At 40.5% G+C, this 15,135-nt stretch overlaps 2 protein-coding genes across 3 annotated transcripts in view; one reads left to right on the forward strand and one right to left on the reverse strand.

Annotated features, from left to right (window-relative positions):
* TCOF1 (treacle ribosome biogenesis factor 1) overlaps positions 1–8,028 on the forward strand; it is a gene marked incomplete in the record, with an annotated part of 159,485 nt that extends 151,457 nt beyond the window's left edge. Inside the window, 3 exon segments of the mRNA XM_077468300.1 lie at positions 2,863–2,981; positions 4,062–4,107; positions 7,525–8,028. Coding sequence (XP_077324426.1) covers positions 2,863–2,981; positions 4,062–4,073 — 131 coding nt within the window.
* A 3,700-nt stretch (positions 8,029–11,728) lies between these two features.
* Positions 11,729–15,135, reverse strand: part of CD74 (CD74 molecule) — a 28,767-nt gene continuing 25,360 nt past the window's right edge. For both annotated transcript variants that reach the window (XM_077468301.1, XM_077468302.1), the window contains one exon: positions 11,729–14,968. In XM_077468301.1, the coding sequence (XP_077324427.1) occupies positions 14,949–14,968 (20 nt within the window). In that variant the 3' untranslated portion in view covers positions 11,729–14,948. The remainder of the gene's footprint in view (positions 14,969–15,135) is intronic.

Consider the following 15,135-nt stretch of genomic DNA (forward strand, 5'->3'; position numbering starts at 1 on the left):
TAAGGCCTTTTTTAGAGATGAATGCATCTCTGCTAGCTCACGCAAGAAACGAGAATTATCTCAACAAAGATCTGACCTTCTAATTCAACTACGCTCAGCGGAGATGCATTTACTCCACTCTCCCTCCATAGCTCATCTCAGCACAGTGGTCTCTATCCAAAACCAAGTCAGGGCTTTGGGGATGAGTAGAATTTCTAAGGCCATGATGCGGTCAAGACAAAAGTTCTACGAATACGCTGACAAGCCACATAGAATGCTAGTTAATAAGCTAAAATCACGCCCTTCCTTATCTATTCCTGATCATATAATACAACCTGATGGCACTCCCACTTATTGCCCCCAGTCCATGTCGAAAGTCTTTGGTGACTTTTACAACAAATTATATAACTGCCTAGGTTCTGATCCATTGACCCAGTTTACACAAGAGAAGTTTGACTCCTTCATAGCATCACTACAGCTCCCACAATTGTCTACTGAGCAACGATCATCACTTAATGTACCTATCCCCGGTGAAGAATTTGCTGCGGTGATCAAATCGCTTCCCTCACATAAAGCTCCAGGCCCTGATGGACTCTCCTGTTCTTACTATTAAACCTTCCTCCCAATTCTAACCCCACATATGCTAAATTTATTCTCCTCCCTACTCAAAGGTACCTTACTCCATCCCCAGTTTCTTCATGCACACGTCGCAGTTATCCCTAAACCAGGCAAGGACCTATCTATCCCTGACAATCACCGCCCAATCGCCTTACTAAACTCGGACTATAAAATTCTTACAAAAATATTAGCAAATGGAGACTCGATAATCTTACCGTCACTGATACATAAAGACCAGGTGGGTTTTATTCAAACAAGGCACGCAGGAGACAACACCCGGTGTATGATAGACCTCATAGATTTACTAACCAGAACCAAAACCCCCGCCTTAATACTTAGTCTAGATGTTCAGAAAGCATTTGATCGTCTCAGTTGACCCTTTGTTTGCAATCCTGGCAAAATATGGATTCTCTGGACCCTTTATTCAAGCCCTCCGTTCCTTGTATTCTCATCCCACCTCTTAGGTAAAACTTGCATCCCATCTATCCCCAACATTTTCCCTTAGTAATGGAACCAGACAGGATTGCCCACTGTCACCCCTATTTATTCTCAGCTTAGAACCCCTGGCTACTGCCATACGCAATTGCCCAGATGTTACCGGAGTACATTTAAGGCAAAGGGAATACAAATTATCCCTATTCGCAGATGATGTTCTTCTGACACTCACGCATCCACACACATCTTTACCTCCTCTTCACAACACCCTCATGGCTTTTAGTGCTATTTCAGGCTACAAAATTAACTCGGCCAAGAAGGAAGCCCTACCCATTAATATTACACCCCCTGAACAAATCATACTCCAAATTGCAATTACCATTGGTGCTCCTCTTTGTACCCAGGAGTACAGCTCACAGCATCATATTCCACGTTATACCAGGCCAACTTCCCTCCCTTCTTCCCTAAGGAAATAAATTGCCTTCTGACACAATGCACCACTCTTCCCCTGTCCCTCTTGGGACGTGTAAACATTCTTAAAATGTCAATACTCCCTAAGCTACTGTATTTGTTCGAGACACTCCCAGTGGCTATACCTATGTCACAATTGAAAGCAATTCAAAAGTCTCCGCTTAATATGGAACAATTCCTCCCATCGGGTAGCCAGATCAGTGGTCATGGCACATAAAAACAGGGGAGGCTTAGGAGCCCCCGATTTTATTAAGTATTACTATGCCTCACATCTCAGAATCCTCACTTCCTGGACTAACAGAAAAGCCCCAAACAGATGGTCTAAAATTGAAATGAGCATTACCTCACCGGTTCATCCATGTTACATGCTCTGGCTGTCTAGTGACAAACACATGCCCCAGCTGAGAGGTTTATGCCTGGCTCCAATGATCTTTACTTTAGCAATTTGGAAAAGATGTTTTAACCGATACTCCCTAGCTTCTCCATGCTCACCGCTTATAAATGTTCTCTTTAACCCAGACATCCCTGATAGCTTGTCCTATGATCGAATGCCACATTGGACCCAGGCTGGAATTTTTCAGCTGAGAAACCTTGTCAACCCAGCCACGAGACATCTACCATCTTTCGTAGAATTGCAAAAACCTCATCAGATCCCAACAACACCTCTATACTCTTACCTGCAATTCAGACATTTCTTCACCACCAAAGTATCCTCTTTCCCTGGAAAAAACATCCAATTTTGGATTCAGATCCAAATACTTCTAGAGAAATTTAGAGGTCCATATCACCCTGAATCCTAAGCACTATTTATTAGGTCTACCCTTTCCAGGCATTCATAAATCCAAACGAAAACTGATGTCCTACATATTATTGGCTGCTAAGGGAATTATCCCCAGGCTCTGGCTCTCCGCCACCCCTCCCACTCTCATGCAAACCCTTTCCATTTTAACAGACATACATAGCATGGAACATCTATCTGCCGTAATTGATGATTCAATACAAAAATTTTCACAAATATGGCAGGCATGGGATGATTCAAAATATAGCTCCGAAGCACAGAGTTCTATTTTGACAGACAATTGAATTATGCAATACTCCTCAATTTATATCTAGTTCTCTATTGACCCTATTGGAATGGTTATCTATGGCCTCATACTACTGATCTAAGGATGTCTCTGACAGATACAGAATCTTTTTGTTTTTCATCATGCCAACTGTAAATATATTTCAATGACTGTGTACATCTGTATTGCCTAAATTGTCTGTGATAATAACGTGTCACTTTGTATCATTTGTAAAACTTGTTAAACAATAAAAAATAAAGAATGAATCTATAAACCTATTGCCATTTCCTTTCAGAAACAAAAACTAAGGAGAAAAAGGAAAACAAAGAGGGAAAGAAAAAAGCTGAAAGTATGGCTGCAGCAGTTGTAGAGTCAGCAGATTCTGGAATCAGCCTGTCTAAACCTAAGAAAAAGGTATGGTTGTGTGTCTGAAATATATCCTTATGGGAAACATGATCATATGCCTGATGATAAAGGGGTCCTGCGAGGCTCCGAAACGTTCCTTCTGTTTTAATGATGTGGTCGCTGAATAAAAGGTTTGGACCTGTTCTTCAGATCCATGGTGTGACATTCTCTTGTTCTGATTGATTAACTTTGTTCCAGCCGATCATTGCTGCAGCACCCCTCAACACCTACAGCCACAATGAAGGAATGTGTGCGGTGGGAATAAATATGTTGGAAACATTTCCAAATGTTATGTTTGCAATGTAAAACACCACTTGCACTACTTTCTTATCAGCTAACTACCTGTAAATCATTAACTACTCTTTGTTGTACAAGCTGACACCTTCCCAATCTAGACATTTAGGGGCCTTCGATTTCTAGGGACTGTTTCACATTGCAGAACAAAAAAGATTCTATTTAAAAAAAAAAAGACTCTTAAAACACAAGCAGCTTCTCTTCTACCTGTATGCAGTCCTATGCAAAACATCATATACATTATTTTGTTTTTTGCCTGCTAATAGTCTGTACAGTTTGAAGTGTTGCACAGATTATCATTGAATAGATTCTGCAGCTTTTGAAAATCTAATTTTGCTAGGACATGTTCTATCATTTATTTTGTGTTGGGGCCTATTGTCACTGGTCCGTCTTGGTGGGTTGCATGATGGCTGACCATTTATTTGACCAGGTTGACAGTGCACCAGAACAGATCAAAAATTGGATATGCACTATTCTTTTCAATGCAGCACACCTCAGAGCATTTTGGAGGTGGGGTGCCATTGAAAACAATGTTCTAAAGCACATAACATGCAGTAAAGCACACATTCCCACAACATATCAAATTGGAGAGGTGTGAATGGGTATTCATATATTTAAGAAATAGTTCTAGCAATTTGAATTGTTTAAAGAAAGTTACCTTATGTTTTTTTTTTTTTTTTTTCAATTTGGAAAATGTAGAAGCGAAATTAAAATACAGAAGGAACTGTGTTCTACAAACTACCCATATACAATTTTTTTTTGTTTAATGCTTTTGTGTTTTATTTTTTGATTTAGAGGAAAACATAAGTGGAAGAAGTGTGTATGAAGACACCTAACCAAGGTAATTGTATTAGCTAAGACATTTTATAATAAAAAACATTGGCAGTAAGACAGCATTTAGATACATTGGTACATTTTTATTGATCTTCTTTATTAGGAGAAATATTTTTAGAAACTTATTTGAATTTTCCTTTTTTGGCTCATTCTATCAGCATACAGCTCTGCCCCTCGACCCCAGACAGCCCCTTAAGTAGCCAATAAAATCTTTCCCATTGCCCCGTACTAGTGTTCTCCAAAAAAACAGATATGTGATAGAAAACCAGGGCCAAAATCTGTCATGAGGATGAGGCAGGAAAGGAAAATCATTGTAAGTTTTAGGTAAAAAAAAAAAATTTTTAATTGGTTGACAGATTTAAAGGCATCCTAAAAAAGCTTGCATCAACAATAAATCGATCTCCAAGCTTTATGAAATGTATACAGTTGTATAAAGCTCAAAGAAGGGATCCAAGACCCCTCAAAAGCTTGCATAATTAAAAAACTTTAGTAAGGCAATAATGGGTATCCCTTTCTGCATTGGTCAGTGGCTAACACAGCACAATCTTTTATCGTACAACATAGGTCATGGACCATGGGTTATATTTTGCTACCATCAGGTGATTGGATATTGGCAAAAGCTTTGCTGGAAATGCCCCCATTGCATTCTCCCATAACCCCACCCACTCTGTGGGACCCCAGTTTTTTGCTTGTGACAAAAGAAACATTTTTTCCTATGGAGACGTTTTATAAACCAATCTTTGGCACTACTACTTTGACTGACACTGATCTGGAAACTGCTGACAAGCCCTCTGGTACGCATAAGTCACCTCGCACACCAAGGGTGTTTCCTTATCTGCCTTATTTTAATTAGTTGTTCCCATTCCTTATAGGTAAACCTAAGTCACCTTTTGTGGTCCCCATACATTTCTCAGTACGCTACCGGTTTGAAGAATCACTTTTAAAAAAAGTAGACTACCCCACCAGTGGTGGACCCTCCTGTTTCCAGGTTGAATAAAGCAACCATGATCCCAGTAGAGGACTCCCCTGTCCTTTAACCACCCACCATTGTTATACGTTGTTACTTTGAAGAGGAATATCGTTGTTATGGCAGCTAGCTTTTTCCTTTTATTATTTTTTTATTTATTTTTTATTGCATTTTAGTGTAAATATGAGATCTGAGATCTTTTTGACCCCAGATCACATATTTAAGAGGTCCTGTCATGCTTTTTTTTTATTATTTTTTTTAATCACAAGGGATGTTTACATGTCTTGTAATGGGAATAAAAGTGACACAATTATTATTTTTTTTAAAAGAACAGTGTAAAATATATTAAATGTGCCCGTCCCACCAAGCTCACGTACAGAAGCAAACGCATACGTGATTAGCACCCGCATATGAAAACGGTGCTCAAACCACACATGTGAGGCATCGCCGTGATCGGTAGAGCAAGAGCCATAATTCTAGCCCCAGGCCTCCTCTAACTCAAAACATGCAACCTGTAGAATGTTTTTAAGGGTAAAAGTTTGCTGCCATTCCACGAGCGGGTGCAATTTTGAAGCGTGACATGTTGGGTATCAATTTACTCGGCATAACATTATCTTTCACAAAGGAAAAAAAAAAGGGCTAACTTTACTGTTGTCTTATTTTCCAAAAAGTTCCACGCAGGTACTGATAGGTCTGTTGGGACCTTACGTACATTGTCCCAGAAAGTAGCATTCCTGGTGGCTATTACCTCGGCCCACAGGGTTTCTGAGTTGGTGGCTTTATCCTGTCGTCCCTATTTAGTACTCCATAGGGATAAAGTGGTTCTTCATTCTTGTCTGACTTCCATTTGAATGAGCACATTGTGTTGCCGTCATTGTGTCCCAAGCCGGCTCATCCCAAGGAGTTTGCTTTGCATACCTTGGATGTGGTTCGTGCGATTCGACGGCTCATTCTACTCAGGCGTTTAGTATTTTTTGGGCCTTCCGTCATCAAGCATCAATATCACAGGTTTGCAAGGCGGCCACTTGGATGCTTCTTTTGGCCACAAGGTTTTGCAGGCTGCTGTTTAAGAGGGGGGTTCCCTCTTGACGGGTGTTTTTTTCTTTAAACTTTTTTTTTCAGATGGGGCTCCTGTGAACTGGTTAAGGCTCTTGTGGTTAGCCTTGGGTTATTTTGCCCACCCTTCATTTTTCTTTGGCACTGCTTTTGGACATCCCAATGGTCAAGAATGAGGAGGTGCTATGTTGAACGAAAGAGAAAATAGGATTTTTGTACTCGCCATAAACCCTATTTCTCTGAGTTAATCGACGGACACAACACCCACCCCTCTATGGATACTCTCTTTTTGATACTTCTATTACTGCTTGCTACTAAACTGAATACCTAGAGCAGGGAGGGGTTATATACTGACTGAGGACAGCCCATGGGCGTAGCCAAGTGTTTTTTGTTCTGCCTAGTCCTACTCCTGCAGAGGCGATATAACCCAATGGTCAAGATTAAGGAGGCACTGTGTTTGTCGGACTCTGAGAAATGGCTTTTACGGTGCAATTTTTTTATGTTACAAAATCCCAATTTTTTAGATATGGCACTGCGTCGCTTTAACTGTCAATTTTGCCATCATGCGACACTGTACCCAAACAAAATAATTTTTTTCCCACAAATAGAGCTTTCTTTTGCTGGTATTTGATCACTTCTGCAGTTTTTTAATTTTTTGCGCTATGAACAAAAGAGCAACAATTTTGAAAAAAACACAATTTTTAACTTTTTGCTATAATATCCCAATTAAAAAAACAATTTCAGCCAATATGTATTTTTACATATTTTTGGTAAAAAAAATCGCAATAAGCGTATATTCAGTGGTTTGCGCAAAAGTTATAGGGGGATAGATTTTAGGCATTTTTTTTTTTTTACTAGTAATTTACAAATCGGACACTTTTGACACTTTTTTGGGACCATACAGCGTTCAGAGCTAAAAAATAGCCACTGATTACTGTATAAATGTCACTGGCAGGGAAGAGGTTAACACTAGGAGGCGATCAAGGGGTTAAGTGTGTTCCCTGGGTGTGTTCTAACTGTGAGGGGATTGGACTGAGTGGGAGAGCAGAGCCACACTGTGTGTGTGCGCGCGTATGAACACACACAGCCTGGCTCAGGAGCAAGCCTGCAGATGTGCCCCCATAGAAAGCAGCTTCCTTTGGTGGTGCACAGAGAAGAGGGAACAGAGATTGCCGACGGGGGACACCAGAATAGGTGGTAAAACCATTGCACAGAGCAGAAAAGTATAACCTGTTTATTATGTAAATCAAAGGTTTACAACTGCAGTAATTCTGCATCATGTCTCTTGCACATTACACAGTTGGGAAAGTTGGTATTTGATGAGAAGTTTAGAGTTGAGCCGTAGTTTCAAGGTAATCGCAAAATATAACATTAATGTTTGTTTTTTGTTTGTTTTTGCAGTTGCACAACAAAGGAGAACTGTAAAGCCATCATATTTATATGTATATGTTGTCAATAGCATCATGCCAGAGGAGCTAGAAGAGGACGACTATGTCAATACTTTATTTTAAACTATTATTTAAATGTTTATATTTCCCACTTCTGAGGGTTTCAGGTGGTTCAGATCTTCAGAAATTGGGATTCTCAGACTTGTAACAAGCTGTGATCATAACCTACCTTCCGGAATCTTAAAATGTATATTTTTTTTAATCGGATTAATCCCATAGCTTGAAAAGCAGGTCTCCCTTGCTTTGTGAAATAGGTTGTGTTTTTTTTATCTCTTGTAAAAAAAAAAAAAAAAAAATTTGATACTTTTTATGTAGTTTTATTTTAGCATATTACCAGAATATGTTTGGGTCTTGCAGTTTATGGGAACGATTGTGAATTGTGGACAAAAAGCTAAATTGCTGTGGCTGTTTAATGTTTACAGTCCCATTATTATAATAAAATAATGGTATGAATGTGTCTTATTTTTTTTGAAAATCCTTTCTCAGGTAAAGTATACAACAACAGTTAGGTTGAAGAGGCAAGGTTACAAAGACAGAGCTAAGTAGAATAAGCAAAAAAATGACACAAAAAAGATGATGAAAAAGATTGATCACTACACGCTGCAGTCAATACTAGATGTTTTTGAGATATTACAAAAACATTGGAGGGTCTTAAGAGAGAATCCCTGATTCACTTACTTTATAGCAGGACATGGTGTAGGAAAAAAAAATCATGCGAGTAGTGCTCTGAAATCGGGTATATAGCGGTTTATTTTTATAAGGCACATACACAGGAGCAGCTTACATTTATTAGGGGAGTAGGGGAGGGGGCAGGCACTGACACAGCTGACATGCAGGGAGGGGGGATTACGACAGGAGAGAGACAGGAGAGCTCTGGATGATGGAGGCAAGTAAACGGAACATGGTATCAGGGCTCAGCAGCCAGAGCTCTCCTGTCGTCCTCCCCCCCCTCCCTGCCTGTCAGCTGTCAGTGCCTGCCCACTCCCCTAATAAATTTAAGCTGCCCCTGTGTATGTGCCTTATAAAAATAAACCGCTATATACCTGATTTCAAAGCACTGCTCACATGAATTTTTTTTCCTACACCATGTCCTGCTATAAAGTAAGGAAAAATAAATAAATAAAAATAACATGGTAAAAGGTTGCATATTACAGCCAGCTAAACAAGGGTGGTGAACAGACCTGGGTGGAAGTGTCCTGAGTCCCTCTCTTTGGCCAGGGAGGCTGCAGGAGCTGACACTGTGTATGATCCCCAAAGATGATAGGGGATTGTGCGCTGGAAGAGGAGCTGTTATCCGGCAGCTGATGCAGTCAACGCGATGTCCGAGGGAAGGAGAGAGCCGAGATGGTGGTGGGCTGGCAGCATCTCCAGCCACCGTGTGTGTGGGATTCTGCTTTCAGTCAGCTGACCCAGACACCATAGTGGGAATCTGTGCAGGGAACTGTAAGGTGTACAGCCACCAGAGCGCTGCAGGGAGGACATCCACAAGGGAACCACAGAAGGGAAAGCCTCTCGGCGCTGAGGGATGGCTGTAGCAATGGAGTCACTCGTCACCATTTGTAGCGTCAGGTCGTAAACATGGCAATGACGCGTTTGAAGGCCGAAATAAAATGCTTCAGAATTTCTGATTTTTTTTATTTTGGATAGCATAATGAATGATTTTAAACAATTGGTATCATCATTTTCCATGGGACCAATACCCATTGGATGTTTACCCACTATTACATCTTGTGGTGCCCTTTCTGAAAGCGCGATAAATCTGCATTATATAATAGAAGTCTATGGGTTAGTGTAGCTAAGCTGCAGTTGCACTGCGTGTGAAAGTGCAAAACTGATGTTTTATAAAGTTACTTTTTTTTTTTTTTTTGTCTTTCAGCTTCTGCCATCAAAGTTAAGCTGTTAGCTTCCTGCCTCAGGTGGAGTGATACCAAATGCACTTTACCTGGAACAGGAGTCGACACTACAAAGGAAGCATTGACTTATGCGACTCCTGCTCCCTCCACAGCTGCTTTCTTCCTCCTGCATCAGCTCCATCCAATCTGATGCTCTGGGATAGCATTTTGGCAACCTATGGTTTGGGCTTGCCAATCGGCCATCCCAAACCATAAGGTCCTGGGCCACATAAGAGGATTCCTAGGGCCACTGGTTAAGCATTCCTAAGTAAGATAGTAAAAAGCAATAGTTTTGCTAACCGTGGAGCTCGAGGCGTAGTTAATTTACTACTTTGTGAATTTAACATGTGTTGTGTAGGGAAGACCAAAAATGTTAAAAGATTAGATCTCAGGTTACCACTGGCTTGTCATGTGGTGTTTAAACATAGAGGTAAGACCGAAGGACTCAGCTTCTTTATAATTTAATGAAGGGGGGGGTGACTAGATACAAATTCCTCTTGCAAAGCGCATATAGTTGGGCTCAAGACCATATGAGGATCCCGGAATCAATGAAACCATCAACTATATTTTTGTTATAGCAGAAACCTACTAACCGAAGTCATACAACATTAGTATTATGTATAAGTGGTAAGACCTGTAAATGATAAAAGAATTTGCTGCCAGCCATCGCAATCAAGGGCATACAAAGGCTGATTTCTAATATTTTTGGTGAATAACTGTGCAAAATCAAGAACTATCTATTTGAGAGTTGAAAATATTGAGTGTAACATTTCGTATATTGAATCTGATGATTTGGTGCTGTGTAAACCAATGAAACACCACAGGGAAAACATGTACACTCTTAATGTCACATCAATGAAGCCAACATTTTGGGGCAACACAGGGTCACCTCCAGGAACGTTCTTCCTGATCCCGACCAGTGGAGCAAACAGTGCACCCGCCACCACCTCTGGAAACAGATCTCAGAGCCATAAATCCTGAGAGGTGATTAAGGGCAGGAACGGAATATTCATTTGCTATTCTCACACACCTGGTGGGCTCAGAGCGCATTCTCAGCACCCCAAGCCCACCCTATTTTTGATACCTATTGGAGCCTCTGGCGTTCATGTGCCTGGCATCCTGATAGGGACCGACAAGATATTTGGGGGGCACACCCTAAAAAAAAAAATATGCATAAAGATGGTACTGCCATAAGACCATACAACAGAACAAAAATATTACAGCGCACACATGAAATACTAACATTTACCTCCAGCAAGGCTTTTTAAAGTAAGTAGCTAGGTGATTTAAAAAGCCTTGCTGGAGGTAAATGTTAGAATTGCATGTGTGTGCTGTAATATTTGTGTTCTGAAAGGGGCTGGACTCATGGATAATGGAGTTGTGCCGCTACTGATCTCAACACAGTGGATGGGCCGCTACTGATCTCAACACATTTAATTGATATGGCATTGCACTAATATACCATATGTTTGCAACAGAGTGATGGTGATGTCTCATCGTTTCAGAGCACCAGCAGTGACATGCTAGCCACATACCTCTTGAGGAAGATCGCCTGGGTGGAAACTCATCAAAACACATGGCCTATTGTTTGTATCGCTTTTCAGCATGTTTGTGATGGCGTGCTTTGCCATTAGAAACAGACTGTGCTATCTAATGATGCATTTAAGGGACTCGTAAATCCATATCCTGGGAGTTTTAAGTTAAACACTGTATAAACAAACAATCCTCAGATCAGGGTATATGTATATTTGATACCTGGCGGTATGACTGTATGCATGCCTTTATAGACCAATACAGCAGGAAGACAACATATATGCCTGTATGTTAGGGTCCTTAGAGGTTGCGTTGTGTTTCAATATGTATAGAAAATAGTATTTTTAGTGAATTGTCTATTTTGGGGTATTGTTGTGTTAGAAGTATTTTATTTTCAAGGGGGCATGATGGCAACATTTAGAGAGGAAGCCTAGTCTAGTAAAAGACCAATTAAAATGCTTAACCCTTTAAATCTGAGCTAAAATAGATTTGTAATAGAAATTATAAGTGTGGCCATAGCTACACAGATGTGTTTACGTATATCCCCCATTCAACAATCAGAATGCACACATGTAACAATCCCCATAATGAATGGTTAAACATATATAAAATATTCTATTTACAAAGCCTGTGAACTCGCTGCTCAGCCTTTCAAGATTGGATCTTGCAGAGTGGTTGGATTGTGCGTTACTTTTTTTTTTTTTGCTTTGAAAATGAATACTGTACACCATACTGACTACAGGTCTCTTTTTATTATAGTTCTCACATTTCATTGTTGGTGTACATAGGATTTTCATCAAGATGATCTAGATAGTATAGCAATGCAATAGAAACACTCAGGAAAGTTAACATTAAACTCTTAAGCCGAATCCCAACTTGTCATTAAAAGAAGTATCAAGCAAATTAAAGAGATAAAACATAATGCAACTACATAAATTCTATTTTCTGTTACTTGGTAAAAAGAAAAATCACATGTCAAAGTAGTTCTCTTTTTATATAAGTAAAATCTCCCCCCAAAAAAACTGGTATCTGTTTACAAATGTGCACAATTGTTAAGTCATTGGTTGTTGCAAGTTTAAATGTCATGTTACCGATAAGTGATTTGTGGATATGAAGGGGATTTCCAGTTGGATTGTTCCTGCAGCATCAGCTGTAGGTGAAATTGGGCACTGCTGTACATCTATTTAAACACTGTGGTTCCTTACAGTAATATGTGTTCATAAATGATCAGCAATCAATCAACACAATAAAAAAAAAAACAGATTTCAAGGGGTTTTGTGATTATGTACTTCTCTTTTTTTTGTTGCCAAGACGGGTCACAAGAATCTAAACATTTTGATTGAGACTAGAATGTCCCTTTACAGGTTCACGCTGACAGCAGTAATGAAATTGTGCAAGTTCAGCTAATGTCACGCAATTTCATTCCCGTACGTCAGTCCTGAATTTGGGGGGGGGGTCAGAGACATCTGTGCGGGTTTATACACAGATGTGTATTGAAATCGCACCCCGAAGTCGCCAGAAACTACTTTTGGGAATTGGTGCGGTGCTGCAAAATTAGTGTCGCACCCATTCGAAGGGGGGGTCTTTGTCGGCAAAAGCCGCTGATATGCCATGTGGTTTGGCAAATCGCTGCAATGTGAACCAAAGCTTACATTTGTGCAAAATCAGCTGAACTCGCATAATTTCATTTCCGCTGTAAGTGTGCATCTGGGCTAAAAGTCCTATCAAAGTCTGACTCCAAAGCTGCATTGAAAATCGCATGATTTTGTAGGCTGCTTAGTGGGAGCCAAGCCTTACTGTGATAGCCCAATCACAGTTATCACTTGTTTGTGACGCTTCCTTTATGTTCATGAAATTTGTTGTTAACAATAACATACTAAATGATTTGATAATTTTCTTACCAATCACCGGTAACCCAAAGGAACACAAAAAATAACAGGAAGAACTACAGGCAAGACAAAATTCACCAGTTAATAAATGTGATGTTCAGTATTTTTTTTTTAGTTAGAGGTGCTCTTCACAGCTTTTTCCTTAGGGCCATTTACAAATGGGAACAGGTTGCTACAGAACACCTGTCACTTGAGTTTACATTTCCTGTACTTTTTCACTTGCCACAGCTGTGTGAAGCAACAGGGAGGATATGATTAGGTGCATCTATAACTGTTTAATGAACTATTAAGGGAGTGTTCAGGCTGGGTTCACATATGCGGCTCAGCAGGGGTCTGGTGCATTCTGATTCATCTTTTCAGGTCTGTTTTCAGTCCGGATTTTGGGCTGAATTTGGATCAAAAATGGACGAAAAGATGCAGCGCTGCTGCGATATGTGAACCGGCTCCATAGAGAAATCTCCTGCTATTGTGAACCCAACCTCAATGTCGGTTAAGAGTCTAGTACGATGGTTTTCAGCACTGAGAACCCTGGTGTGGTAGTGTTAATAAACCCCCCCCCCCCCACCATGACATAAGATAACAGCCTAGGGCGTCAGTGGTAAAGCTGTGCGGCTTTAACCCCTTGCTAGCAGGCGAAAAGGGGTCAAATCCACCTGCAAAAACGCCCCCGGAGCAACGTTTTACCGGCGGTATCACAGCGCTGCCCCATTGTTTACAATGGGAAGGAGCGGTGAGTTCACCGCTCCAAAGTAGCTGATGGTAGGACTTTTTCTAATGCCCTGCCAGCGCACCGCTCCAGACTGAGTGCATGGAGCAGCTGTTTTAGAGCGTTTTGCAGGCCCTATTTTTAACGCTATAGAGCCTGCAAAACGTCCTCAGCGTGAAAGGGGTCTTAAAGGATAGCTGCCAGTGAGCGCTGACTCGCACACTACCTGACAGGTCTTTGTGATATATTGCTTAAAGCAGGGATATGCAATTAGTGGACGTCCAGCTGTTGCAGAAGTCCCATGAGGCATAGCAAGACTCTGACAGCCACAAGCATGACACCCAGAGGCAGAGGCATGATGGGACTGGTAGTTTTGCAACAGTTGGAGGTCCGCTAATTGCATATCCCTGGCTTAAAGGATAAGTTCACCTTTAAAAAAAAAAATTTGCAGGTAAAAAATGTGCAGTCAGACAGTTGCACAATGACGGGAAGAATCGGTGAACTACCCAGAGTGCTCAACAATGCCCTGGTAGTTCATTGAGAACTACAAGCTGTCAGTGGCAAAGGCTGTCGGTACTTGTAGTTAATTCATTCACAGAACTCTGAATGAATGATGTGGCTGTGCGGGAGAAGAGGAGTCTTAACAGTGGTGACAACCCTGTAGTCCTACCAAATAGTGTTTGTAGAGGGTGACATCACAGCAGTAATTCCCCTGCAAGGCATTTAGGCTTCTCCCCCTTTGAGAGGAAGTACCCCTTACTGCTATGATTGAGTATTTGTTCTATGAAGATTGTTTTTATTAGCAAAGCCAATACCGTGTTGTGTATATAATTAACTAAATTTATAAATATTTTCGTTTTTGACTATAGTTCTGCTTTAAACCCTATTCCTAACCTTTTACTCTCCCCAGATGATCAGCACAAAAACATGACACGCCTGCACTGAAAGTGTGTGGACCCAAAACCAACCTCTCCCCACCAGTTCTCTTTATTTTGACATCTGAGTGAATGGAAGAGTTTGTTGATGGGGGAAGTGATGTTGTCTAACTTTGTTTTACGTAATAGTTATCTGGGTCATGACCAGAGACAGAATTAGATTGCAGGTAGTCTTTCTTTAATGACACAAGCCTAAAACATTATGGAGCATTTTTTATGTGGCATCCGAAAACAAATAAGCAGATAAGTACTATATTCTTTCCATTTATTACTAGATTGTGTCTTGCCTGCAGTAGTTCTTACATAACCCTAAAGAGAGAACCTTATATTAGGAAAAAAAAATAGCTGTCTCCACACGTAGAAAAGCCTCTGTGCTAAGCTGGAACTAAGCAGCTTGTTAGAACAATTGCGTCCTTGCTTGATCACTCAAGATTGTCTTTCCCTGCAGAAAAACATAAACAAGATTTTACAGGCATATTCAAACAAAAGTGGATCATTTGGAGCTATATCTATATTGCCCCATGCTTGCAATCAAACCAAAGCTGTCTTTTTTTTTTTTTTTTTTTTTGTCCTAGGCATTTGGTCATAGAACCCAGTACTAAGATACAA

This window comes from Lithobates pipiens, unplaced genomic scaffold (genome assembly GCF_037356315.1).
Source record: "Lithobates pipiens isolate NorthernLeopardFrog02 unplaced genomic scaffold, aLitPip1_a1.2 Scaffold_8, whole genome shotgun sequence".
Lineage (NCBI taxonomy): Eukaryota > Metazoa > Chordata > Amphibia > Anura > Ranidae > Lithobates > Lithobates pipiens.